This window comes from Neolamprologus brichardi, chromosome 16, assembly GCF_056152115.1.
Source record: "Neolamprologus brichardi isolate AB-2024 chromosome 16, ASM5615211v1, whole genome shotgun sequence".
In the NCBI taxonomy this organism is placed as follows: domain Eukaryota; kingdom Metazoa; phylum Chordata; class Actinopteri; order Cichliformes; family Cichlidae; genus Neolamprologus; species Neolamprologus brichardi.
The window spans coordinates 13,591,490-13,617,381 of NC_142119.1; the positions used below are offsets into that span (position 1 = coordinate 13,591,490).

Here is a 25,892-nt window from a genome sequence, read left to right on the forward strand (position 1 = left end):
CACCAAATTTTGTTTTTTGAATTTTATCAAAGCTACCCATTCTGTGTCAGACACTCTGCGCACAGAAAAGTGAAGGGCAATTTATAATTCAAAGCATATATTTGACACTTCGAAACAAGAATATTTGTGATTGGCTATCGATGGGAAGAGGCCGTGGTTTAGACTTTGCGCTCCCTGATTCGTTCTCCTCATAGTCCTTCCCCAAAGGACAAAGGCCTTTGTCCTTCAGTCAGGGGTCTTGTCCTGTGTGAGAAACTCCTTCCTACTCTACAGTTATTACCGGACATGTTTTATCTCTACATAAGTGTCAGCCTTAACTGGTAGTTTCTGTTTTTTGTTGCTCTATCAGCAGTACTGGAACGTCATGCTATACCCCCCCACAAGGACAAGGCAGCCTCTCCCTGTGTGAAACTGTGCTGTGTAAGCGGGTAGAAATGTTCCCTTCAACAATCAGCTCTCCTGCTTCTTAGTTAACGCTTTACACTGTAGGGTTAGTGCTTGTATCCTTCTAACGAGGTAACAACTCAGCAATCAGAACCTACCAGGCTTTGACCATACTTTTTCATTCTGTTAAGATGGACATTTTAGCAGCCTCAAGTAGTAGTAGGATTGCAAAATTGACATCATTCAGCCCTGGAAATGGCCATTTTGTTGAGACCAAATTTCCAACTTATTAGTTTACCTGTAACAGGCATTAAAGTTCTATTACAGTGAGTATATTAAAGTGTGTACTAGCTTCTGAGATTAGATTAGAATCTGTGTGAAGTCAGGTAGGGGGCAGATGTGTTTACCTGTAATTTGATTTGTTGTAGAGAAGAACAGAGGGTTGGGGGAAGAGCATTATGAGGAAGACTAGGTCTTTTTTTTTATAACTTCTTTCTAGTGTTCTGGCTACTATGGTGTGCCAGGGTTTGTCATCACTGCACTATGACAGGGGCTTCAGGTGCAACAAGCAGCAAAGGGACAGGGAAACATTTACAACGTGGATAGAAGTGCTTGGAAATAACTCAAAGTGATGGTGCTGATTGGATGCATTTTGAATTTCCAGCAAAGACTGATATCAAAAACACAACATGAGCACACAGCAGAGATCGTCAACTTTAATTCACACATCTGTGTGGCATATTGATAAAATACTTCACGTATTAACAGATCAGTTTGATCCAAATGGAGAAGCTAAAATGATGCCTGTGCCAAGACTGGAGCTGGAAAATTATGGATTTAAGAGTGTTCCTTTCCTCTCCTCCTTTGAATCCATAAGTGCAATAATGTATAACAGTAGCATATCAACGGCTATGATCCCATAATAGAAGGAAGTGTGAAATCAGATGGTAAGCAAAACAAGCAGTACTAGTATTTAAAAGTATATTTCAATGCTATGACTTTTGTTTCAAGTCAGCAATCTGCGCAGAAAACCTTACTGTGACCAGCAACCAATGTGGAGACATGTCAAGAAAACTGAGAAACGTACCAAATATCTTTGTACTTTTTCAGAAGGAGATGTAGACCGGTTTAAGGATTTAATGAGCATATTCAAATTATTTTATTTAAGCATTTAAAAAAAAAACAAAAAAAAAACCCACAAAGAATGAAGTGCTGAATGTCTACGTAACCCCCCCCCCCCCCCCCCCCCAAAAAAAAAAACCCAAATCAAAACAAAACAGGATATTTAAGTGAGATGACAAAAGGCAAATAAACTCTGAAACTACAAAACATCACAACACAGGAATTTATCAGCCTGTAGAATAGGCACATGGGAGGAAAGCATATGAACAAGGCATGAAGGCTTCAGCTGCACATGGGGAACATTGAATTAGTTTATAAATGTCTCAGTCCTTTAAAACAATGTGCACAATGTGCAGAGAAAGTTTAAATGTAAAATGCAGAGACTGCAGCTATTAAAAATCATCACTGTGCAACTGTGCTTCCCTTTCAGTGTTTCTTAAATGTATAAACCCAACCTCAAGCATAGCATGAGAGATGATGTGAAATGTGTTGCTCGTATTTATTAAAAAGTCCTTCAAGCAAGAGGGAAACGCCACCGCCCCCCCGAAAGGGATACTAAGTTAAAACCCTAAAATCTTCTTTGTACAATGGGCTCATTAAACCATTCTCAAATATTTGTATCTTTCGTTGCAGAGTCTTTGAAACCCTTCGGTGTGTGCTTCATAACAGATACAGCCGTCTGATGCTTCAGTCCTTTCAGTGTTTGCCGTCTGTCTGGCAAAGGCGAGTTTGCAGCTCAACCACGACACGTCTCATCATGCCTCCCAACTGATCGTGCATCTCAACAAGCTGCTGTGGGGAGCAGACGCTCAGTTCCTGTGGTGTCATTCTGCAGGACAATGCCTCTATTTCTGATGACAGACTGTCTCGGGGTAGCTGGCATTCAATTTTCTCATCTCCATCTGGCACCTCTGGTGTCAGATTCCCTGAGGCATCCTGCTCAGGTCTCTCATCTGCACAGACAGGCTCGTCCACCAGCTCTGTTGCTACAAACACAAAGAGGAATTCTGTTTACATAATTCTAAAGAGATCAACTCTTACACAAGAGATCATTAGCATGGCATTAGGGCTGCACGATTAATCGTTAGAAAATCGCGATCTCAATTCATACTTATGTGCGATTTCATTTCCAAATGACAACGATTTAAAAAAAAGACTACGACGATTGTACCGCATTTTGATCCGGGACGTAATCTGCATGAAAACAAGCGCTCACTCTTCCTGCTCAACAGATGACAAGGGTAGAGCCTTATACCACGTGATACAGAAGCTGGCTGCTAAAATTGGCAGGGAAAAAACAACGGAGAGCACGTCAGGGATGACGAGAAAGTGACAGGAGAAAATCCGTCCCGGTCAACCACCCAAACATCAATAACGGGAACCTTATACAGCGCTTCCCTATACACGTCGAACTCCCGCAGGCACAAAGAAATTACGGAGGCTATTACTTATCACCTGACCAAAGATATGGCTCCCATCAACACTGTGCAAAACGAGGGATTTAGGAAAATGATCAACACCCTAGACAAACGCTACACAGTGCTGTCCCGCAACTATTTTTCTATTGTTGCACTACCTGCAGTGCTGAGCAACGGTGGAGATGGAATTTCAAGCAGTACAACATTTTGCGGCAACGACAAAATGTGAGACATTTGTTGTTTTTATGTTTATTTATTGTTTTTATGTTCAGTCTCAACTGTTACGAAGTTGATGTGCAGTTAATAAGTGCAATAAATATTTATATTGGAAAAGAAAATCGTGAGAGAATCGTGATCTCAATTCTAAGCAAAAAAAACGTGATTCTCATTTTATGCAAAATCGTGCAGCCCTACATGGCATCACTCAGGACATTAACTTGTCACTGATGTAATACGCAATTTTTACATACCCAGTGTGTCGCCTGAGGGTTTATCCTCTTCTGCGTTTTGAGGGACACTTGTCTCTTCCAGTTCAGAAGTCATCATCTCTGTTTCATCAAAACTCTTCAATTCATCCCCGCCCCGTCCTTTACGCTGGAAAATGACAGTGAGACATCAGGCACATGTGGAAAAGCTGCAGTAATGTTAGTGTTTGTGCTGGGTGGTGTTAGCCTACTGAGGTACCTGTTGTTCATAAATTTTGAGTGCTTTTTTCACATTAGAGATCTTTGGGGAGCGAATTGGCAGAGTCTTGATTTCACTGGGAGTCAGTGCACTCAGGTCACCGACTGTTTTAATGTTTCGGGCACGAACAAGCTGCCCAAAACCTCGAGACCTATGAGAAAGATTGACGGTTAAATGAGTCTTGGTTACTTTGGTCAGAGATTAACAGAGAATAAATATTTGACCAAAATTTTCCTTTGGTGAACCCCGCGCTGTCCTCACCACATGTTAGAGGAAATCTGAGGCAGCACAGCTTCCACAGGTGTAGAGCAGCCAACCAGGGCAGGGTAGATGCAGTCTCTGGAGACAGGTCGAGGTTCCTGGCCCATTTCAGAAATCTGACAAAAAAGGTTCTATGTACCATTAGGATGAAGTCTGATACCTATGTAAAGCTTGAATAATCAAGATGTTAATGCTACTACGACTGAAATTCTGGACCTATGCAAGCGTTTTTTGGGTCATTCCTTCTCTTTCTGGTAAGAAAACAACAACAAAAATGATTCTAAAAACATGAGTGAAGCCTCATGCAGGATTCCAGATTAGGGCTGCTACAATTAGGCGACTAGTCGCAATTACGTCTACGACTAATTTAATAGTCAACGCGTCGTTTGAAGCTTTGCAAGATCCCGAAAGACGCAGGAATAAGTAGTAGGATTTAAGAGTGTAATCGCAGACTGAAACAGAAGATGGCAGCACTGCATGTACAAGGATGCCAGCTGCCGTGAAACCCCACAGAAGAAAAAGCAGTGTCCGGTATCATCGCTGTGTCAAAATTCAGGGGCCACATCCTTCAGAGACTGCATTTGTAGGCCGATTACGTTACAGCAACGCGACAAAGGCAGTGCAAATTTGAAGACTCCTCCAAATGCGTCCTCCTTTTCCCCAGATTTGAAGGATGGGTGGGGTGTATACTTCGTGGCCCAACCTATCCCAGAATTCATAGCGCAGCTCAGCCAGTTCCAGTTTCCAACAATAGCAGCTACGTAGTTTTAATATTACTCTTATTACTCTTTCTGGGTCACAAAATAAACTTTTAACATATTTTCAGGCAAGAATGTAGCTGGGTAAACCTAACTTCAAATATCTTCTCGGTTCATCAAGACATCACATATTTGCAAAAGTGATCGGACATTTTCTGAGACATCTGTTACCCACCAGCTCAATAGCTAGCTGGGGTTCAAGGCTCACTAGAGCCGGCGAGAACACCAAACTCCCAGCACATTGAATTTACTCCAGTGTCCTGTTATATTTTAGATAGCAAGGAGCAGACTGCTGAGTTTATTAAATTCGACTGAGACAATCTGCAAATTTCATTAAAAGTTTAATAAACTATCCTCTGTTTTTATTTTTAGTTAGCACATACCATAAACACTTCAAGCTGTAAGCTAATGATAGTTATATAAGAGTAGATGCATGCTGGTGCAATAAGCTGAACGTTTTACGTTCAATGGATGCATGATCTGATTAATCAACTAATCGCAAAAACAACCGGTGACTAGTCGACTATCAAAATAATCATTTGTGGCAGCCCTATTCCAGATACATCCCAGTTGCAAAACTAAGGACGGGTACTGAAATCCATCTGTACTAAATGGGCCTGAGGCTACATTTTTCAATTGAATTTATACAGTGCCAAATTCCAACAACAGTCGCTTGAAGGTGAAGACCCTACAATAATACATCTGCCGAGTCTGGTTGGGGATGAGGGGAGAGAGATGGGACATTAAAGAGAGATCAGCGTTATCAATAACTACTAAAGACCAGAGTATTAATAATCTCCAATGGCAACAGCACTCCTTTCTGAACTTCTTTAAGAAGAAATCTGATTGATACATTAAAGTTCTTTCATATTTGTACCTGACCAGCCAGCATGCTACCTGGGCAGCTAACTGGCACCATCTAGTCCAAAAGAAAAGCCACATGTATTTTTCAGAAGTCTGAAACTAAGCTTTAGAAGTAAAGAACACACTGGGCTAAAATGTTGTTTGTGTGTGGCAGCTTACTGGTGAGAAATATCACATTTGTGTGCTTACCAGACATTTCTTGGAGCTCTTGTAACCTGGGCTGTGAAGATTTCTAGGATTCAGTATCACCAAGCCCTTTGTTGGAGTAGTGACCTGCTAAAAGAAGCAGAAGACCGTCAGGGTTTGCATGCTTGTAAAATATCGCAATTACAAACACTGATGCTCAAACGTACCTTTGGCTGTGGAATATTAGTAACCCTTGACCTTCTAGGTGAGCTGGTTCTGATGGCTGGGCTACGACGATCGATGTCGTCTGCAGTTTCCTGCTGCTGGATTGGATTAGCAAAGGACACACGCCTGGACTACAATCGACAACAAAAAAAAAAAATATTTCAAGCCAATGTTTATTTGAAATACATTTTACCAAAATGTGTTCATCACTCACTTTAACAAGAGGTGAAGGAGTGTCCACTTCCAGTGATCTCTTCTGGCCCTTCTTAAGAATACTGGTAGAGGGTGAAGCAGAAGGAGACCAGGTACCTCTGGTCTTGCCACTGCTGGGGCTATGTCCAGTATCTGGAGCCATTACAGTCTCCAGGTCCTTCTGTTTCACTGGAGAATCAAGAAAATCGCCTTTACTTGTAGGTTCTGATTGCAATGAAGTCTTACAAACATCAGTCAAAGCATCAGTGCTGGCAGTATTCTGTTCATCCTCCACAATCTCACTTTGACCATCTTTTTCATTCTCCTGTGGTGGTGTGGTCTCTTTCTCAGCACTGGCCTCTGAATGCTGAATTGAAGCAGCATGTTGTTCCTCCTCAGAAAGGTCACCAGTAACTTTTTGACTCTCCATTTGCGTGTCCGTGTTCTCCTCAGGAGGTCCTTGGGGATCTGAATTTAAATCCAACATTTGTTTTTCTGTTGCCACTTCATCAGCTTTCTCCTCTGGTGACTCCCTGACCTGCACACTGTGCGTTGCCTCATTAGGAGGTGCAAGTGTCTGTTCATTACACACTTTGACAGATTCAATCATTTCCAAGTCCCCTGTGTGATTTTGTGTGGTGGAATCATCACCATTTGTTTCAGAGTCTCTTTGCTCTGTCTTACTGGCTGGCACAGTCTTTTGCTTTGAGTCATCAGCTTGAGGTTCTGGACCTAGAACATCATCTACTTCCATTGGCAACTCTTCTTTACTTTGAGCTTCAATTGTATTTGTATGCTGGATCAACTCAGAACTAGGTGAATCTTGGGTTTTTGATTCCTCCAAATCAGTGACATCTTTTGCTTCTGTGATTTGACTATCCAACTCCTGAGAGGCATCGGTGTCAACCTTTTCCATATCTTTCTCAATAGTGTCCTTCGATTCGACTGAAAGAAGTCTCTGAAGTGATGCTCGGGGCCTCCCTCTTTTCTTTTTGGTAATGACTGAGTGTTCTCTGACCTCAGAGGATTCAGATTCTGAGGACTCCATACTTGCCATTAACGCTGGAGAGGACCTTCGTCTGGAATATCTGCCCCTGCCCTGAGAGGACTCTGAACCGGAAAGCTCTAATGACTGGGAACTCTCTGGTGTAGAGCTAGGACTCGATTTTAGTTGCTCCTCTAATAACTTGCTCCTTCTAGTCCTTCCTCCAATTCGAGCGTCTGCCTGGCTGACTACAGAATTTGTTATCTGAGAATTAGACCTCATTTGCCTTCCTGATGAAATTGTATCGTCATTTTTGTCTTCAGATTCTGACACTTCAGATGATACCTTACTTCTTCTTGATCTACGTTTAGAGGGGCTATCAGTAGATGAATGTGTGATCACTTGAGAGTCTTCTCTACTTTCTAGTTCGTTGTCTTCATCCTTGAGTAGTTCTTTGCCTAAAATATTTGTCGTGCTTGAGCCAACTTGGGACTTATTAGTTGGAGAAGTAGTGACAACTTGAGAATCCTTTTTGGCATCTCCATTAGGCTCAGACTCCTGCGACTGGCCTTTAACTTGAGGTGAAGAAATAACCATTTCAGATTCCTTCTGTTTCTCGCCATTGTTTTCTGACTTTTGGGACTCACCGCCAGTTTGAGGAGAAAGAATGATTGCTTGGGAGTCTGTATCTGACTCCTTGTCTTTTTCAATGTGGTTTACTTGCTCATCTGTGGCAGTTTGACAAGACTCCTTTGTGTCAGGCAAAACGTTTTTTTCCAATCCATCTTCATCACTGAATGCTTTGCTCTGTTGACTAAGCCTACCCTGTGATTGGCTTTCATGATTAGACTGCTTGTCTGATCTTAAATCAGTTTGGCTGGACTCATTGGTGCTTCTCCTTTTACGTCCAGGTTTATCAAGTAACTCCTGTGAACTGGTGTTCAGTTTGATCTTCTTGCGAGCTCTACCCTGAGAATTGGTTTGGCTCGACTCACCCGAGTCCCTCTGAGCTCTTGAGCGCAATCCATCTCTACCGGTATCCTCTGCAGCTTGCTTACTTCTTGTGTTTGGTCTGCTCTGCATCAGAGACTTTGGAGAATCACTGATAGGCTCTTCTCCAGAACGTCTCCTTTTGACATGCGAGTATTTGGCTTCCCGTTCCTCAGGGTCCTCTCCAGGGAGCTGAGGTCTGACTCTCTGGCGTCCAGATCGTCTGGGTTCACTGGGAGATGTCTGACTTGGAGATGACTGAGAATCCTCCAGCGCTGATTGAGATTCCTCTTCCTGACTTGAGGGAATTATTTCCTGTGAAATAGAAGGTCTTTTTGTGGTCTCCATTTCAGTCTGTGTATCTGGGATGACATTTTCATCCTCCATTGAGTCATTAGACAGTCTCTCAGTCAGCTTTACGGGCTCAGTTTTTGTTCTACAGTCTTTGGGTCTTCGAGGGGACTCGTCGGCATTGTTAACCGAGCACTGAGAGCTAGATTTTCCTGTCTGAATGGATTGGGAATCCTGAGAGTTTGGACAAGTGACAGGAGATGAATCCTGAGAGGCTGATGTCTTGCTGGTTTTAGAGGGTTCTTGGCTATTGGATATCTTTAAAAGAGGCCCTGTAAATGAGGACGCAGTGCTGGAGCTGGCGGGTTTTCCCTCAACATACTTCTCCAGAGTAATGAAAGACTGACGACGACTGTTGGGTTTCTGGGGAGTCCCTGAAACCAAATCGGATGAGGGAGAGATGTCAGGGCCTGTGCCTTCTTTAGACTCCTTGTCTACATCTTCACCCCTATCGTCACTCTTTGCATGCTCCTCCATCGAAACATCTGCACACTCTGGGATATTCTCTTGCTGCTTGCCATTTTCTGTCAACTTCTCTGCATCTGTTGGGCTGGCATAGTCTTGAGTCTCTTTCGTTAGAATTTCAGCATCTTCTTTTTCAGTGTCCATCTGAGGAAGGTAAAAGAAACAAAAATAAAAGTTATCAACTCTCTCTACAGATGTACACCAGAACTAACTGATCAATATATCTATATAGTGTTCATTTGGCAATTGCGGTTTGGTTTCAATGTTGAGCTGATTGGTGCCTATAGAAAAGAACAAAACAATGTCTATGTTATCTCTGTATGTACTCCAGGGGTCTCGAACTCCAGGCCTCGAGGGCTGCTGTCCTGCAGATTTTAGATGTGTCCTTGATCCAACACAGCAGATTTAAATGGCTAAATCACCTCCTCAACATGTCTTGAAGTTCTCCAGAGGCCTGGTAATGAGCTAATCATTTGATTCAGGTGTGTTGACCCACGGTGAGATCTAAAACCTGCAGGACACCAGCCCTCGAGGCCTGGAGTTCGAGACCCCTGATGTACTCATTGCTGTTAGCTTATGTAGTCAACTAAAAATGTCCATTTGATTTGTCCAAACAAATCAAAAACATCGAATCAACCCCCTCCCCCAAGAGGAGACTTGGAAATTTGAACCCGACTGGAGTTGTGTGTTTTGTTACCTTGTCAGTAGTCTTTTCGTTTACAACATCGACTTGTTCAGTTGGCAATTTGTCCCTGTGGAGGAAAATAAATAAATTCTCTGTTAATTCTGAATATATTTTATTGTTAGGGAGCAGGGATTTATTGTGATTCTGAGAACTTACAAAGAGTCTTCTTGACTCTGTGTGTACTGTGTGAAGGCCGTGGTATCCAGAGAGGCATCAAGGTTGTTGTACATGGCAGGAATGTCAACTCTTTAACAAAAAGCATTTGCTTTACATAAACAATCATGTGAAATCCAAATGAGCAAATGAAAACAGGCTAAAGAGGGTAAACCTGACCTTTTAGTCCTTTTCACCTCTTTCTGATGCTCTGTCAGAACTCTCTCCTTCGCCTCAGGAGGAATGAACACAAAGTCGATGGATGCCTCTTCTTCCAAGACCTCCCTGCGGGGTGGCTTGGGTGAACCAAAGTCCAGTTTTGTCTGAAGGGAAACAGATGAAATCAGTTTTGCAATTAAGGGCGACAATATGGGATTATTAATTATAACATGTCTAATTGATGTTGTGTTTTTAATATGAGTATCTAAACAAATCAATATGGATAAGCTGGCTGGTTAATTTGAGGCTCGAATTGTGTCCCCCCCCCCCCAATGTGTTTATTTCATCCAACATGTCCCTCAGGAAATTATCAAGTTTGATTCTAAAATTACAGAAACTGGCTTGTTGGTCTTCATTGAGCTCTTCTCCTTCAGCTCAGCAGTCTTTCCCAGCAGCGAGTCCCTCTTTCCCACAGATGAAACCGGCATCCCGCTGAGCTTTGTCTCCAACTGAGAATTCTCACTCTGAACACAGAGACAGAGAGAAAGTGCTGAATAAAGCTGAAATCACAAAAGTGAAAAACAAAGATAACTAGGACAACTCACTGAATACTGTCCACTGAGCTCATCGGGAAAACTGACGACCTCGAAGCCAGGAAGAATGATTGGGGTCTTCTGTTTCACCTGGCTCAATACTGGCCTGTGTTTATTTAAAAAAAATATTAGGGTAATATCAGTGACATTAGAGTCTTAAAACCATAAGAAGGAATAAAACCATAAGAATAAAACCATAGGAGCCTTTGTAGGAGTATTTTTTTTCCACAGTAGTAGTTTTTAAATGCAATAAAAATTGTGAACTCATTAAAAAAAATGAAGACAATCACCTCATCTCATCAGGATACGTGAGGCTGACTGCATTGGCAAAGGTGGAGTTCCAGAACTGGGTGACTGAGGTGCGGAGGTGCTTGTTCTTGTGCGGAAACACCACACAAAGCAGAGGAGAGAGCAAAGCCAGGAGTTCATCATTGTAGGCCAGAGAGGAACGGCTTTGCAAGCAGTTGAAAACCTCACCAAGAAGTTTCTCCAACTGTAGGGAAGGGAAGAGACAAGGACAGACGTTAAAACTAAACCCTAAAATGATAAATGCTAAAAACCTACTTGGTCAGCTGATGAGGAGCCGAGCCCACCTTTCCCAGAAGCTGTGAGGTGAACTTGGATGGCTCACTGGCTGCATGTTTATAAAGGAGAGTGAGGGGATGAATCAGAGAGTTCAGAGCCTCCTGGACAACATTTGCCAGAACGAGGTTGGTGAAGAGAGCAGAAAGGACGGACAGCAGGGCTGAGCCTACTGCCTCAGAGGAAGTCTCAGGGTCCTCCAGATAAACCTCTAAACACTGTACCAGCAGGGACTGGAACATAGACAGGTTGCCCAGGGCTTTATTCCTCTTTCGCATCCAATTCACAGGAGTATGGGGGGCTGGAAGAAATGACAGGGTTAGAAACTAAGTGCATTTGTGTAATTTGCATAAAAGATGAAGTAAAGCTTGTTTCAGTTCTTACACTTAAGCTTCTGCTGAAACTGAGGCGTGTACGGAGAGAAGTCCACACACTCGACCATGACATGGAGGATACTGGCAACAGCATTCAATGTCGAAGGAACCTGAAGGATCAGACCACTTCAGAGTCAGATTAGAGTTCTTCTAAAGGCTACAAGCAATATTCTCACCACTGTGGATTTTTTTTTAAAATCATGACAGATTGATGAATCAGCTTATTTTCCAAATATTCACATCTCTGAAAATGTTTATTTTTTGTCCATATTTGTTATGGAACATGAAATAAAGTCTAGTTAAGGTTTGAGCTTGTTATACTCGGCTCTGCTGGAAAGCTTCTATGTAAAGCTGTTTACACGTCACCATGTACTCACCCTTAGGGCTTCTCTGTCTATTGCAGCATCCATCTTTGTACAGAGCTCCTCGCAGCAGATGTTCTCCTCAGCTGTGACCACCAATGCAGAGCAGCAAGCAAATACTTTGTAGAGCTTGGACCATGAAGAAAGCATCGACTTCTGAGCCAGCTGAAGAAATTAAAGGGATGAGAATGAGGTCATTGAAGCGGACTGAATGGAAAGCATGACTTTGTTATTTCTTTTCAGACCTGTGGCAGTGGTGTGCCGTGTAAGAGATGTGTAATGGGGAGCATCAGGGCAGAGTGCATAGCACTGAAGTTGTGCTCCAGAGCGTCACCTTGGTTCACTTCATTAGTCTGTCAAAATAAAAAAAAAAAAGAGTCAAAGTTAAACGCTGGTGCTACATTTGTTAAATAAGACTTTAACAGAATGTTAAGGTACAAAAATAAAAACCTTTACACTGCGTTCCAAATTTTTATGCAAATGATGTTTTTCTCTGATTTTCCTAAATAGTCGATTCAAATGACAGTCAGCATCATTTTCGTGTCTTCAACCATTAGAGTATAACTCAAATGTTACTCAACAAAACTGCTAATGAAAACAGTGTTTTTCAAAAATAACTGAAAATGCAGCTTGTGGGGATAGGTTAATTGGATAAACCAAATTGCCACTAGGTGTGAATGTGCGAATGGATGTGAGTGTGAATGGTTGTCTGTCCCTGTTTGTTGGCCCTGCGATAGACTGGCGACCTGTCCAGGGTGTACCCTGCCTCTCGCCCTATGACAGCTGGGATAGGCTCCAGCGCCCCCCGCGACCCTGAAAAGGATAAGCGGGAATGGATGGATGGATGGACTGAAAATGCACTGTTCCAAATTATTACGCAGAGTTTCAAAACATTTTATAGATAGTAGAGAATTGAAAATGGTCATTTGTTGAATTTGCAGCATTAGTAGATCAATTTTACTGAAGTCAAAAGCTATTTCAATCAAAAACATCTTAACAGGTCAAAGCTACATATTAACATAGGACCCCTTATTTGATAGCAGTTTTACAATTCTTGCATCCATGGAACTTGTGAGATTTTGGAAAGTTTCTTCTTGAATGTCTTTGCAGGATGTCAGAATAGCCTCCCAGAGCTGCTGTTTGGATGTGAACTGCCTCCCACCCTCTTATTTTTTTTGTTTGAGGATGCTCCAAAGGTTCTCAATAGGATTGAGATCAGGGAAGAATGGGGACCACACCGTGAGTTTCTCTCCTTTTATGCCGATAGCAGCCAATGATGCAGAGGTGTTCGCTGTAGCATAAGATGGTGCATTGCCTTGCATGAAGATGGTTTTGTTGCAGAAGGCACAGTTCTTCTCTTTCTACCATGGAAGAAAGTGGTCAGTCAGAAACTCCACATACTTTGCAGAGGTCATTTTCACACCTTCAGGGACCCTAAAGACGCCAACGAGCTCTCTCCCCGTGATTCTGGCTCAAAACATGACTCCACCACGTCCTTGCTGACGTTGCAGCCCTGTTGAGACATGGTGGCTGTCCACCAACCATCCACCACTGCATCCATCTGGACCATCCAGGGTTGCATTGCACTCATCAGTGAACAGGACTGTTTGAAAATTAGTCTTCATGTAGTTCTGGGCCCACTGCAGCCGTTTCTGCTTGTGAGCATTGGTTAGGGGTGGCCAAATATAAGGTTTATTCACAACTGCAAGTCTCTGGAGGATCCTACACCTTGATGTTTGCAGGGCTCCAGAGGCACCAGCAGCTTCAAATATCTGTTTGCTGCTTTGTTAGCAGCTGCTCTCTTAATCTGATGCATTTGTCTGGCAGAAACCTTCCTCATTGTGCCTTTATCTGCACAAACCCATGTGTGCTCTGACTCAGCCACAAATCTCTTACATTATGGTGATCACGCTTAAGTTCTCGTGAAATATCTAAGGTTTTCATTACGTGTCCAAGGCATTCAACTATTTCACGCTTTTCAGCAGCAGAGATCATTTTTCCTTCCTATATTGCTTGAAAATGGTGGTCTGCTTAATAATGTGGAACATCAGTAGTTTTTCCTTTAATTGGGCTCACCTGGCAAACTAATGATCATAGGTGTCCAAGATTGATTTCAGTCATCCAAAGAGCCCTGAGACACAATTTCATCCATGGGTTCAATTGAAAAACAACTTATTTAATCTTTATGACACTTAAACACAATTTGCATAATATTTTGGAACGCGATGTATATTCTAAAGTTATTTGGTCTTAAACTTGCATTTTTCTACATCCATATATTAATAAGTGGGCCACCAAGCAAGGCTTTGTTCTTCATACTCAGGGTTTCCACCATTGCACTGCAAACCCTAAAGTTGCTTCCAGCTTTGGAGAATTATGTTGCGTTTTTCTGTCTTTGGACTGTGGGAGGAAGCTGGAAAAACCACAAAGACACAGGTAGAAAAACTAACACTGTCATGATATTATGAAAGGATACTAAATAACCTTGACCCTATCAAAAGTAATCATTTTTAAACATGCTTTTGGCAGTTGTATCAGTATCATTAGTGCCAGAGTTTATCCTTGGCCCCATCTAGTTTATCCCCTACATTTATCTAAACAGTGCTGCCTCCAGTCCTCAAAAAAAAAAAAAAAAAAAAAAAAAAAACACACGGTGCCTGTGTTCCACTTTATAAAGCAGGCTAATGTGTTGCTTAGAACCCCTCTGCTGATCAAACAAGCCTCTAAAATCTACACTAAAACGTCAACATTCAGACAGGTAAAAATATTGTCTTCTCAAAGTTGACTTGTTGCAGACAAAGTGAAACAAAGATTTTTTTTAAATGTCCCTATTAAACAACAGCAGTGATTGTCAATAATCCCGCTCCTACTTGTGTGACGATGTCAGTGAGGGAGCTGACGACCACGCTCCACATTCTCAGCAGCTGCTCCTTGTTCTGCAGAGACGTGGCACTGCGGCTGATGGCACCCAACAGCGATTCTGCAAATGCTAGAGGGGAGGTTGGACCTGACAGTCCACAGTTGACCAGCGTTTGAAGGCAGTGATAAAACCTGCAGACAGATTCAGGAGGCAATGCATTAAGCAAAGAAGATGAGAGTGTGTGCATACATAGATATCTAATATATAAGCAACTGGATATCGGGGTGGGGTCTGTATCCAGTAAGGGTCCCTAGGCAAGATCCAGGCTATCAACACCTACGCCCTGCGATCCCCTGCTTGGATAATAACCTGGCCAAAGGAGGAAATCGAACCCACTGACATCAAGACAAGGAAGCTCTTTACCATGCAAGGAGGGTTTCCCCCCCAAGTCCAGCACCCTGAGGCTGTATGCTAAGCAGAAGGAAGGAGGCCAGGGACTAGTGAGTGCCAGTACCACGGTCCAGGATGAGACGATGAACAGCCACAAATACATCAGGAAGATGGCCACAACCAGCTGCACGTTCAGTGAATAACTGAGGCAGCATAAACTGAAGAAAGAGGAGGAACCATCATGGAAGGACAAGCGCCTGCACGGTAAGTACCACCGGCAGATAGAGGAAGTGGCTGACAGGCTGAAAAATTATTGTACACTTCATTTGAATTTAGGTGGTTATAATTACTTGTACTGATGCCTCCACAGGTGGACACAACAGGAAAGGAGCATCCAATGGGACATTGTGGAGGGTGCTTCAGGAGTATGGGGTGTCTGGCCCATTATGTTCATTAGATCCCTGTTCAACCATAGCAAGAGCTTGTGTTGTATTGCCACCAGTAAGTCGGACTTGTTTGTAGTGACTGTTGGGCCTCCCAAGGCTGAGACCAGAAAAGGGTGACGTGCCTACTCTGAGTCAGGGATTAGTAACTACCCCAGGTGGAGCGGTTTTAAGTATACCAGTGAGGTGAGAATGGAGCGTGAGATTGACGGACGGACTGGAGCAGTGATGCGGATGCCGCCCCAGTCAATTTAGAAGTCTAATACGTTCCTACCCTCACCTGTGGTCCCGAGTTCTGAGTGGTGAGCAAAAGAATGGAGGTCTCAGATTCAAAAGAAGGAAAAATTTTTTCCATCGAATGTTGGCTGGGACTCAAGACTTAAAGTAGAGCCTCTTCTCCTCAACACTGAAAGGAGCCAGGTGAGCCGTTTCAGCTCTCATGGTAGATAGAAGGCACTTAATCATAGAAAGTGCTTGTATGTATGGTCCTCAGGAAGAGTAGAAAAGCCCTATGCAAGAACCACTTCATTTACCATTTGTAGCAGGTCTTGTTCCCCCCCGCCAGTTTATACAGTTTTCAGTAAAATTACTGGAAGTAATGCACAAGATGTTACCAGTATCTTTTATTGTGTTCCTGTGGAATGAGAATCAAACTAAGTAGTAGACCCACCTCTCATCCTCAGCGTAGGCTGGAAGCATGCTGCTGTCATAGAGGAGGAGGAGGAGGAAGAGAGCAGGTGTTCCCTGAGGAGTTAAACAACATTTAAGCAACATTCTGTGTAAGCACTTCCATGGAGCTATGCTAATCGTTGAACCATGAAGCACTCACATTTAGCACGTCCATCTTGCCCACTTGATAAGATGCAGAACTGAGAACTCTCTGAGGAATTCCTTTCACTGTGGCTTCAAACAGAACCTAAGAAAAAAAAAAAAAAAAAAAAAAAAAAAAACAGTCAGTGCAGTAACAACTTCTGAGCACTGAAACAGACCCAACACCCAAAGAAGCAGCCCAGTGCCTGGCGGGACTGTCGATCGAAGACATCTACCTGTTCGGAACCATGATAACAGGGTTCTTGCTGATCGGAGCTGGCTTGGCCCTGGCTTATCGAAGATTAAAGAAAACGGAATCGGCTGTTCAAAACCCCACAAGGCTGCCCGCTGTGATTGAAATGATGGGACAAGTCGTGAGTTCTCAAAATGGGCTCATCGAACGCAGCACGGATAAGATCTTGGAGAAGCTTGAGGCTACCGTGAACACTCAGAATAAGACCGCTGAGCGAAAATTGGATAACATCATGGAGAAGCTCACGGCTCTCCAACGGGAGATTGAGAGACCAGTGTCGGACTGCTAGAACAGCTTTGAAATTCACATGAGTTGTTCGCACTAATGTAAAAACCACGATCATTTCATGCAGCTACCACTTCAGCTCCAGATGTGGTCTCAAGGCTGGAGCCGAACAAAAACACCCTGATAACAGACTGTGCATAGACTGTTTCTTCCTATCCTACGCAAGGCCAGCTGGGTTGGCTGGAAAATTGTTTACTTAGCCTGGCAGGGTGAAGGACACCGTCTCAGCTGAACTCTGGACACGCATACACATACACTGATACACACTCATCCCCCCTGCCTTTCCAAACGCCTTCAAAGCTTTCCCCTCCCGGGGCAGATGTCCAGCACAGACATGCTGCAGGACCGGATGCGCTGTCTACACCGGCTCTCTCTCTCACCCTTACCCACCCCTGTTGCTTGTCTTGTGTTTCTATGGTGTATTGACAGTCATGTGCTTTTTGTACTGAGGTGTTTTTTTTCTGTTCTCAAACTGTTCTCCCATTAGGAGCTCAGTCTGAGTGGAGTTTTTTTTTTCTCCTCCTCTCACCTCATGTTATGTATTTTCGTTGTCTTTTCCTATCAGCCTACCTCTCTGACATGACTTCCCAATGTGATGTTTGTGTAAAGTTTGGTCAGAAGATTCCTTTGTAAGTGCACATGTGCCGTTAGCATGCTGCCTGCTGTAACCTATAATTTCCTTCGGGATTAATAAAGTATTCTGATTTATTAAAACAGGTAAAAAGCTAACAATATCAGAAACAACTCAAGGAATGACACAATCTGACATAAAAACCTATCCTTTGGTGCTGCTTTTCAAACCATTTCTATAAGTGACAGTCTGTAAAGCTCTGCGTTTCTTATGAACAGACTAATTCTAGTTAAATTTTCAGTAAGTGAGTCAGTCTTGAAGCTTTCTGCATAACCTTACCAGGACTCTGTCTGCAGGCAGAGATTCTGAGGCGATGATACTCTGCAGAGCTTGAAGCATCAGTGTCAGTACTTCGCTTCCCTGTCGCTCCTTCTTATTGCCTAACGACAGAGCACAAGTATTATTCAGCAGCGAGTCCAACATCAATATTGTCGTCTTTTCAGGCTCTGCTTGAGATGAGAGGAGAGTCATCATTGGGGACAGATCCCCTCAGAATTGTAGTCTTGTCACAGCAGTCCAGACTGAAGACCTGAACGCTCCAACTTAAACTGATGATGAGATGTGACAGGGTCAGGCAGAAGAGGACGGTGAGGTCTCGCTCGTCCTCCCATGGAACAAAGCCCAGACCCAATCTGAGTGCTCTATGTGGCGCTTTGAGGTCAGACCCATGACTTTAAGAGCCCACCCTGCTGAGCAGCAGCCACAACACAACTAGAAATTTAACCCATGATTAGTTATTTAACTACAACAAAAACAAAGAGCAGTGGAAACTGCTGACATTTCTGTTTGTCTGCAGATAATCACTGCCACAGTTTTGCCAGCAAAGATGAATGATTACTAAAGTCTGTGTGCATAAAGGCTCCCGCAGCCTTCTCCATGCTTTGTTACTTCTTTACCAAATCTAACTTACATTTGTTAACGAGACAAATAAATACATGCAAACGAATTAAACACTTTAGATTATCCCACCATAAACATTACACACTGTCAAATCAATCAGGTACCTTCACTACTTACCAGACTCTATGGTCAGGGAAACAAACTGGACAAGACTTGTCCATATGAGGGTCAGAAGAGATTCTGCAGGAGAAAAGAGCTTATAAGCTTATGTTTATATGGACTTAGGAGAGCAGGTTTCAGGTTTAAGTAATCAGTCACCCTATTTTCCAACAAATCCTTCAACAGTCTGTGACAAAGAACTTTTAGACCTCTTATCACAGACCTACATGATTAGCAGTCTGTCGCCCTAACACTACTTCCTTTCTCCAACTCCTCATCTTAAAAAGATTTCCTCATTAACATCAGGATTCCCAGTGACAACATTAAGGGGAAAAAAGCCCCCTGACTCATTTACAAGTGGCGAGGCTCAACTTTTACAGCCAAAATGATGCATCAGTTCCGCATCACGCCTGAAAGCAGCAATGGCTTTGTTTGGACCAGTGTTAATAAGCACTGGTGAAAAAAATGCCATTTTTCTTCTAATGCTTTCAAATATATTTAGTTTTGAAAATTCATCTCCAAATCAAAGTCGAGGTGAATGTCAGTCAGTGGATGTTTCTGTGAGGTTTACCTGGAGCATCTTTTCCAATGTTGATGAAGCCATCTCTGGTATTCGAGATGAGCACAGCAGCATGTTTAGTAAAGGAGGAAGCACCAGAGAGGAGCGGGTGGTTCAGGGGCTCTACAAAGAAAAACAATTAAAAGGTATAGAGGAGACACACTAAACTCAAGTACTTCTTTAAACACCAAACTGGATGAGATCTTCTTGTCTGTGTTCCTGTGAATGATTTTTTAAAATTTGCACTTGGAGACAGATTTGCAAGTCAGATTTCCGCATCTACAGTGAAACACTTTCTCTTCCCTGTGGCTCCATTGCCAGAAAAAAAAAAGACCAAAATGGAACTGGACATAGAGCAATGGAGAAAATGAAACAGAAAAAGTATTTGAAATTTAAAAGGCGTATTCTTTAGAAACAGTGTGTTTATCTCTGCACCTCCCTGTGTGGAGCCTGAAGGAACAACTATAAAGCAGGCTAATGCAGAAAACACGTGACTCTGACCCACCGAGACTCAGGATGAGTTTGTGTTTTGCTGCAGTCGCAACAACCTCTGGACCTCGAAAATAGTGCAGCAACATCTCTAGTCCGAGCAGCTGAATCGACGGTATCGAGGAGGCGAGCTGGATGCTGCAGTTCAGGCTCATCCGAGATGTGTTGGCTGGGCTGTTGAAGCCTGGAGCACTTGCTGCAGACCGAAACAAACACTACATCAGTGTCTGTGTAAGCTGGATTAGTGCATTACATGTGGAGGAGTAACCGTACCGGTCTTGGGTGTACCAGGAGTAGCAGCGCTATTTTGAACGACAGTTCTGCAAGGAGTGCCTGGTATAGAAGAGGAGGAGTCGGAGCCGATTGTGCACTGGAGCAGAGGTACAGAAACCTGAGAGACACAGAAACACTTCACTCACACCAGAGTTTCACACTTCATCACACATTAGGAAAAACTGACAAGCTAGTAAACTCGGTGTAGATGGAAATAAAGTTGTGTCAGCATGAATTAAGAAGAAAGAATAATGCAGTACTGTTCCATAAAATTATTAAAAAAAGAAAAAGGAAAAAAAAAGGACCTCCGTGACTGTTCACTGTTCAAGTAAACTCTGTTACCAAGATGTCTAAATATTGACTCATAGAAGCATGTAACCCAAAGAGTTGATTACACTATTATACAGCTATGATGCATATGAAGTATTAAAGTAGGACTAGTATCTACTGCTGAAAGAGGGCTAAGTTCCCAACTGTGGTACTACTGAAGGTTAGCCCATCTTAGACTGGTCAAAGTTAAACTGATAAAAGAATTTGGAATAAGGTGCATATAAATAAATAAATAAGCACAGTGCAGGATGTCTGACTGTTTACTGTAATTGTCCCACACTTAAATCACTTTTAACAGATCTCTAGTTATTACCGCAGTGTCAATTAGCTTAAGTCTGCAGTACCTTTTAAACATGACTAATTACTGAGAAAAACTACCCTATAGCTTCACCAGTGACTGCAATCACACACTAAAATCGCACAAAGTCAGAGAATTGGGGATAATGTATGACCAAGTTTACTGTGAACAGAGCAAATCGGTGTGACAAGTGTGAGGCGCTGCAGCCAGTCCACTCTGCCACAGAAGCAGAACTGCAAGGAAGAAAATTAATTCTATGATTTTTTTTTGATTTTTTTTTTTTTAGAAAAAACAAACTGGGAATCTAACCTGATCAAAGTTGGGTGACAGGTTGGGCCCCAGTTGGATCACCAGGTACCACCACACCTCCACCTTGGTGAGCAGCAGGGCTTCTGTTCTGACATTGATGGATGTGAGCGGCTGCATCAGGAGCTTCATACGTTTGGCACTGCACAAGATGTCTTCGGGAGCACCAAGGGTATAGGTTTAAGATTGCAGTTTGACCACTGAACTTCCTATTAAAGACAGGAGGAGTGTAATGGGGCTCACCTGGATTCAGAGCAAAGTTATCAATGAGGCTCTTCCAGGCAAGAAAGGCGATCTTCTTAATGGTAGGAGACGAGCTGCGGAAACCAAGCTCCTCCAGGTGCAGGAGAGAGTTGATGAAGGGACCTCCTCTGTGCAGCAGCTGTGCAGGAGACACAGTTAACCTGGCTGATCAGTCCATTCTTATCATTCAAAAAGAACAAGGAATTCCAAAGTTTTAAGCAAACCCAACAGGCCTTTCTCAGAATTTCTGGACGCAATGACTACTAAGTTACACTCATTTATTTAAATATCGGAGACCAAATATACAGACTTTACCTTCCCAAGCAGTTTCACAAACAAAGGCCACAGCTTCAGGACATTGGTTTCATTCTTGGACATGAAAAGTTTCTGCAGTTCTGGTATCAGTTTCTATGAAGACACAAAGACAGTTGAGCAGAGATTATTACAATTCCCTTTTCATCTGGACAGGTGTTCAGCACAAGCAACACCAAGCATCAAACTCCATAGAGACGTTAGACTACTCACTGTGGACATCATTGTCTCAATAACAGCAGACACCTCATTCTGCTTTTCCAGTAGAAGGGGCATGCCCATCTCCATGGCTGCGGCGGCCCGCAGACGCACCTTTGATGCAGAGTGGACCACCAGAGGGATTACTAGCTTTGCCCACTGTACTGCTCCTTCGCCCATCTGGGTGGGCACCTGCTCCAGCATCCTACAAACACCAAGGACAGAGAGCCCCATCTCATTTTCCAATATAAATATTTTAGCTGTCCATGTGCAGTACTTATGACACAAAAGAGGCCACACTTTCAAACAAGACGAGCTGACCAATAAAATCTGGAATGACACAATCTAGAAATTTAGATCTGAAATGAAAGCTGCACCAATGGAGAGTACCACCACTGCTGTAACATCAGACTTGGGGGAACATTCATCATCCAAAATGTGTCATTTCTCTCCCTGCTGGAGTTGGCTGAAGGTTTTTGAAGCACTTCAGCGAGAGCCGATCAGCTGCAGTCAGAGCTCTGGTCCACACAGAGTCCCACTGTGAAGCTTCTTTGTGTGGCCAATGCCATATTAGCGTTTTGAAACTGGATGTGAAGAGTGAGGGGTAGCTCTGACTAAGTAAGTGAGGAACACGCTCATGCATGCATGCTCATATGGCAGTAACTCGCCAATCAACCTTAGCTATACTCCTCTTTTTCTGGCCTTCTGGCCATAATGAAGACCACAAGTTCCAAAATTGCCTTCATGTTGTAATCAATAATCAGAATGAGCTTTATTGACTAAGTATGTGTATTCATATAAGGAATTCAAACTAGCAACTGAATCTATAAAGTGTTCATAATGATTGTTTTGCCACACTTCCACACAGCTGGACTTTTTGCCCTCTGCTGGCCATTAGAAAGAATGTTTCTTGGTCTATGCCAAAGTCCCCTGACATGCGTTCCACAGCAGGGGAACAAAATGCACAATTTACCTGCACAACATCTGTTCACAAACAGACGCTCAGTATTCTAACTCATATTACACTAAGCAATAGCACTAAAAGCAGATGTGTTTTCTTCCACAAGAGGCTAACATGAAAGAGGTGTGACAACTAAAGAAAGGACATTGGCATTGACATTTATCCAGACTAAAAAGCAATGTTGGGGGTTTCAAATAAAATATGCAATCCATTTCTCATTATCATGTAAAATGACTTATTTTAGAAAGCTGCAGGGAGTGTTAATATTCCATTTTGTGTGACATTTCCCTCGACCCAAAGTGAGAATGTCCCACAGAGCATGATTAAAGGAAAACAGGGCAGAATAAAATACTCTGGTTATCCAGAAGTCTGGCTTCAAATAAATCTTACCTGATTATGACATTCAAAGCTTCATGCTCCATTACCACAGAGTGGATGTCTTCCCTTTTCCACATGCTCTCCAGTGTTCCCAGTATGGACGGCACCTGAGTGTAGAAGAAGCAACACGGATCAATACAGCAGCTTTGGAAACGCCTCTGCTCCTGAAATCGCTGCTACGTTTTCAGCAGTGTTGACCTGACAACATTTTCAGTAACAGCGATGCTTTCTGAAATTGTAGCACATAAGGTTCAGGTGCTGCTCACTTTTTTAGCAACTTCTTCTGCAGGAAAGCTCTGTTTGGAAATCACCCACAATGCCCTGGTGCAAGTGTTCTTATCAGTCGCCTTTGACACCAGCAAGCAAAGTGCTGACAGTATTTCCGCTGCAAAGATTTCTGCAAAAAACAAACAAAAATAACAGTTCCATCTGGCCAAGTCAGATCTGCAGTGATGATGTCAAGATTCAAAGCGTTTATTGTCATATGTACAAGAAGGACAAACATTTCTCGGTGCAATTAAATTCTCTCTTTGTTGCAAGACACAAATGCTGTCTGATGTACACATGAAGTTACCTGAGACTCCAGAGACAACATGAGAATGGTATACGCAAAACCCCAAGGCTTGTAAGGCAGCTTGGCTCAGCTCAGCATTTGGACTAGTTATGTGAGCCTGGAAGTGGCATAAGAAAATAAGGCTTAAAATTTAAATATAAGCATGGAAAATGTAAGTTTCCGACAATTTTGTGCACAGAAGACTCACCAAGATGGCTTTACCCAAGCGAGAAAAGTGCTTTTCAACTGCAGGGAGGAACTGGCGCCCCTCCTCTCCACTGAGCCGACTGTACAGCAACAACAGGATATTCTGTCACTTGTGGTCTAGTCCTAACTAACGTCAAACTTTGACATACCGGGGCTCATAACTTACTTGGCGATGGTGAGGTAGGCATCTGTCTGCTCTGACTGTCCAGCAGTGCTGTCCTCCAGAGACTCAAGGAGAGGAAGGAAGCTGGAGTTGCTCAGAGGCCCTGCCGTCGCCATCATTATTACTCACCTTCTCGCCCTTAAAGAGGAGCAGAAAAGGAGGAGAAACATGAGGAAAATGGATAAAAATAAACTTTTATAGAACTGCCCTGTAATAGACTGTCCAGAGTTTATGCACCCTAGATCAGAATCTTCTTGGAAAGTGCAGCCTAGTGGCAGCTCAAGTCAAAATTCAACAGAAAAAGAAGAAATCAGACTCACAGTTGTAATAAAATCCCAAAAGTGCAGGTTTATCTTCACCCAGTTAATTTAAACCAAACGTCTGTTGTTCTGTTTGACTCTGGAGTTTAGCAAATTCACTGTCTTTAAACCACAGAAACATCCAATCCACTGTCTCTCTCTTCAACCACGTTTCTCATTTACCACCTGAGGGTACGTACACACTGTTTGCCCTCCAGCTATATGGAGATTAGTTTTTATCATGTTTTTTAATTTTTAAAACTACACACAAATACATAAAATAAACATTTCCATTCAGAACGCACATTTAATTCCTATTTCTTTACTAACACATCTGTAAACACATCTCCCATTCATTCAGATATTGGGTTTGGATGTGTTAATAAATATTATACAAAGTTAAATTTGTAATTGGCACAGTTGTGACACAGCACTGGCAGACGCCAGTGGCGATATTAGTCAATGCCATATGTTTGCATCACTGATATTCTGACATATTTTTTTTATCCCAATTATCTAATTTTCCATCGTTAGTACTAGTGATGATTTCCACTTAAATTTAGTTTTTGTGTGTCTATATGTGTGCTGGGGGGGTTGAAGGGGGGGGGGGGGGGGGGGGCAATTTCCTTGTCTGAATATTTCACACTGCATAAGCTAGCTGTTTAACAGCGGGCTTCTACCCCAGAACTGTCACACTGCAAAATAATCACGCAAGTAAAACGATGCATTTACGTACCTCAGTGAGAAGTAGGTGAAGCTGCGATCACCCGCCACTGTAGATACAGCTGTAACACAGTGAAGAATGGGCTTCAAATACAGGCTTGCGACACATGTTCGTTTTAGCTGGCGATGTAAACGCCTCCCAAATCAGCCTGTCAGTGTCTCGCTACTAATGCCATTGCTGGATTCTACACAAATAGAGCAACTATTTTGAACTGACACATCAAAACCTCTGGACGCATTTTCTGAATCGTGACTGAACAATTAGCAGCCTGCTAACTAGCTTTAACAAATTAGCAGCACTAGCAGGCTAAACGTCGAGTCTCCGGCTAGCAAAGTTGCTTTCGCGCCGGCGCACACACAGGCAGACAACACTGCGGCTAAAACGTCCCTGCTCATCCCCCCTTATTTAGCCTCACTAACAAGAACACAAACCTGCATGGCTAAGCAAACGACTGTTTACACTTGCTTGCTTGTTTGTTTGTTTGTTTCAGCCAACACACACAGCACGTCCCCGCTGCTGACACTTACTGCTCACCTAGGTCGGAGTTATGAGAAGGGACACATACACAGCGCCGACGGCAGCAAATAAGCTTCACTGTTTGGATTGTTTTCTGTGAAGTGCAGCTTTTAATGGCTCCTATTTCAGCCTCCTTTTCTGTGTCTTGTGCCGTTACCCCGCGAAATTTGCTGGCGCCAAACCACCACGCCGACGTACAAAATTACCTTTGACCCCGCTACGTCACACTCGGCCTGCCCCTTTGAACTTATAAGGAGAGCCCCAGAGCTGACAGCGTCAGCTTAAAATGCTCTGAGAGACAACAGAGCGTACAGTTATTATTGTGAATAGCTGTTTACAGTTGTGCCTTTTAAAAGTGGTAGAGAGTGTTCCCAGGGGTAAGAGTGCTGAATGAAGCTGACTTCAACACACATGTAGATGGAGGGAACAGAGGTGATGGGGAGGTGTTGGTATGGTGTTAAGGAGAGATGTGCAGATAGTAGTAGATTTTGCATAAAGAATGGACATGGATTTTTTTGAACACATTGCAAGAGGGAGGAGCAGGGAGATGTATAAGACCTGTGTGGACTACTGTGTGCACAAGATGCAATCTGAAAGACATGGGAGGCTGAAAGTTGATATGAGGATAGCATTGGATGGTAGTCTCTAGAATGCCTGTGGAAATCAAGAAGAGAAAACC

At 43.0% G+C, this 25,892-nt stretch overlaps 1 protein-coding gene across 7 annotated transcripts; it reads right to left on the minus strand.

The window, feature by feature from the left end:
• Positions 1-1,628: 1,628 nt before the first annotated feature.
• On the minus strand, positions 1,629-25,406 carry rif1 (replication timing regulatory factor 1). Of its 7 annotated transcripts, XM_035914361.2 has the most exons (37): positions 25,232-25,406; positions 24,710-24,758; positions 23,678-23,812; positions 23,513-23,591; positions 23,326-23,422; positions 23,018-23,148; positions 22,764-22,858; positions 21,428-21,617; positions 21,218-21,310; positions 20,903-21,041; positions 20,663-20,814; positions 19,726-19,843; positions 19,469-19,648; positions 18,976-19,086; positions 18,423-18,485; positions 17,685-17,785; positions 16,256-16,342; positions 16,097-16,170; positions 14,604-14,784; positions 11,979-12,086; positions 11,749-11,898; positions 11,382-11,481; positions 11,009-11,298; positions 10,706-10,908; positions 10,428-10,521; positions 10,215-10,346; positions 9,844-9,986; positions 9,667-9,756; positions 9,523-9,577; positions 6,338-8,969; positions 6,057-6,223; positions 5,845-5,973; positions 5,681-5,767; positions 3,870-4,000; positions 3,609-3,759; positions 3,395-3,518; positions 1,629-2,492 (listed from the first exon to the last, which is right to left on the minus strand). In XM_035914361.2, the coding sequence occupies exons 3-37, from the start codon at positions 23,791-23,793 to the stop codon at positions 2,203-2,205; spliced, it is 7,083 nt and encodes a 2,360-aa protein (XP_035770254.2). In that variant the 5' UTR covers positions 23,794-23,812; positions 24,710-24,758; positions 25,232-25,406; the 3' UTR covers positions 1,629-2,202. The 7 variants fall into 7 exon arrangements, with proteins under 7 accessions (XP_035770254.2, XP_006805840.2, XP_035770252.2 ...); XM_006805777.3 differs by having other exon boundaries at positions 3,870-3,985; positions 5,681-5,764; positions 6,057-8,969; XM_035914359.2 differs by having other exon boundaries at positions 5,681-5,764; positions 6,057-8,969.
• Positions 25,407-25,892: the final 486 nt, after the last annotated feature.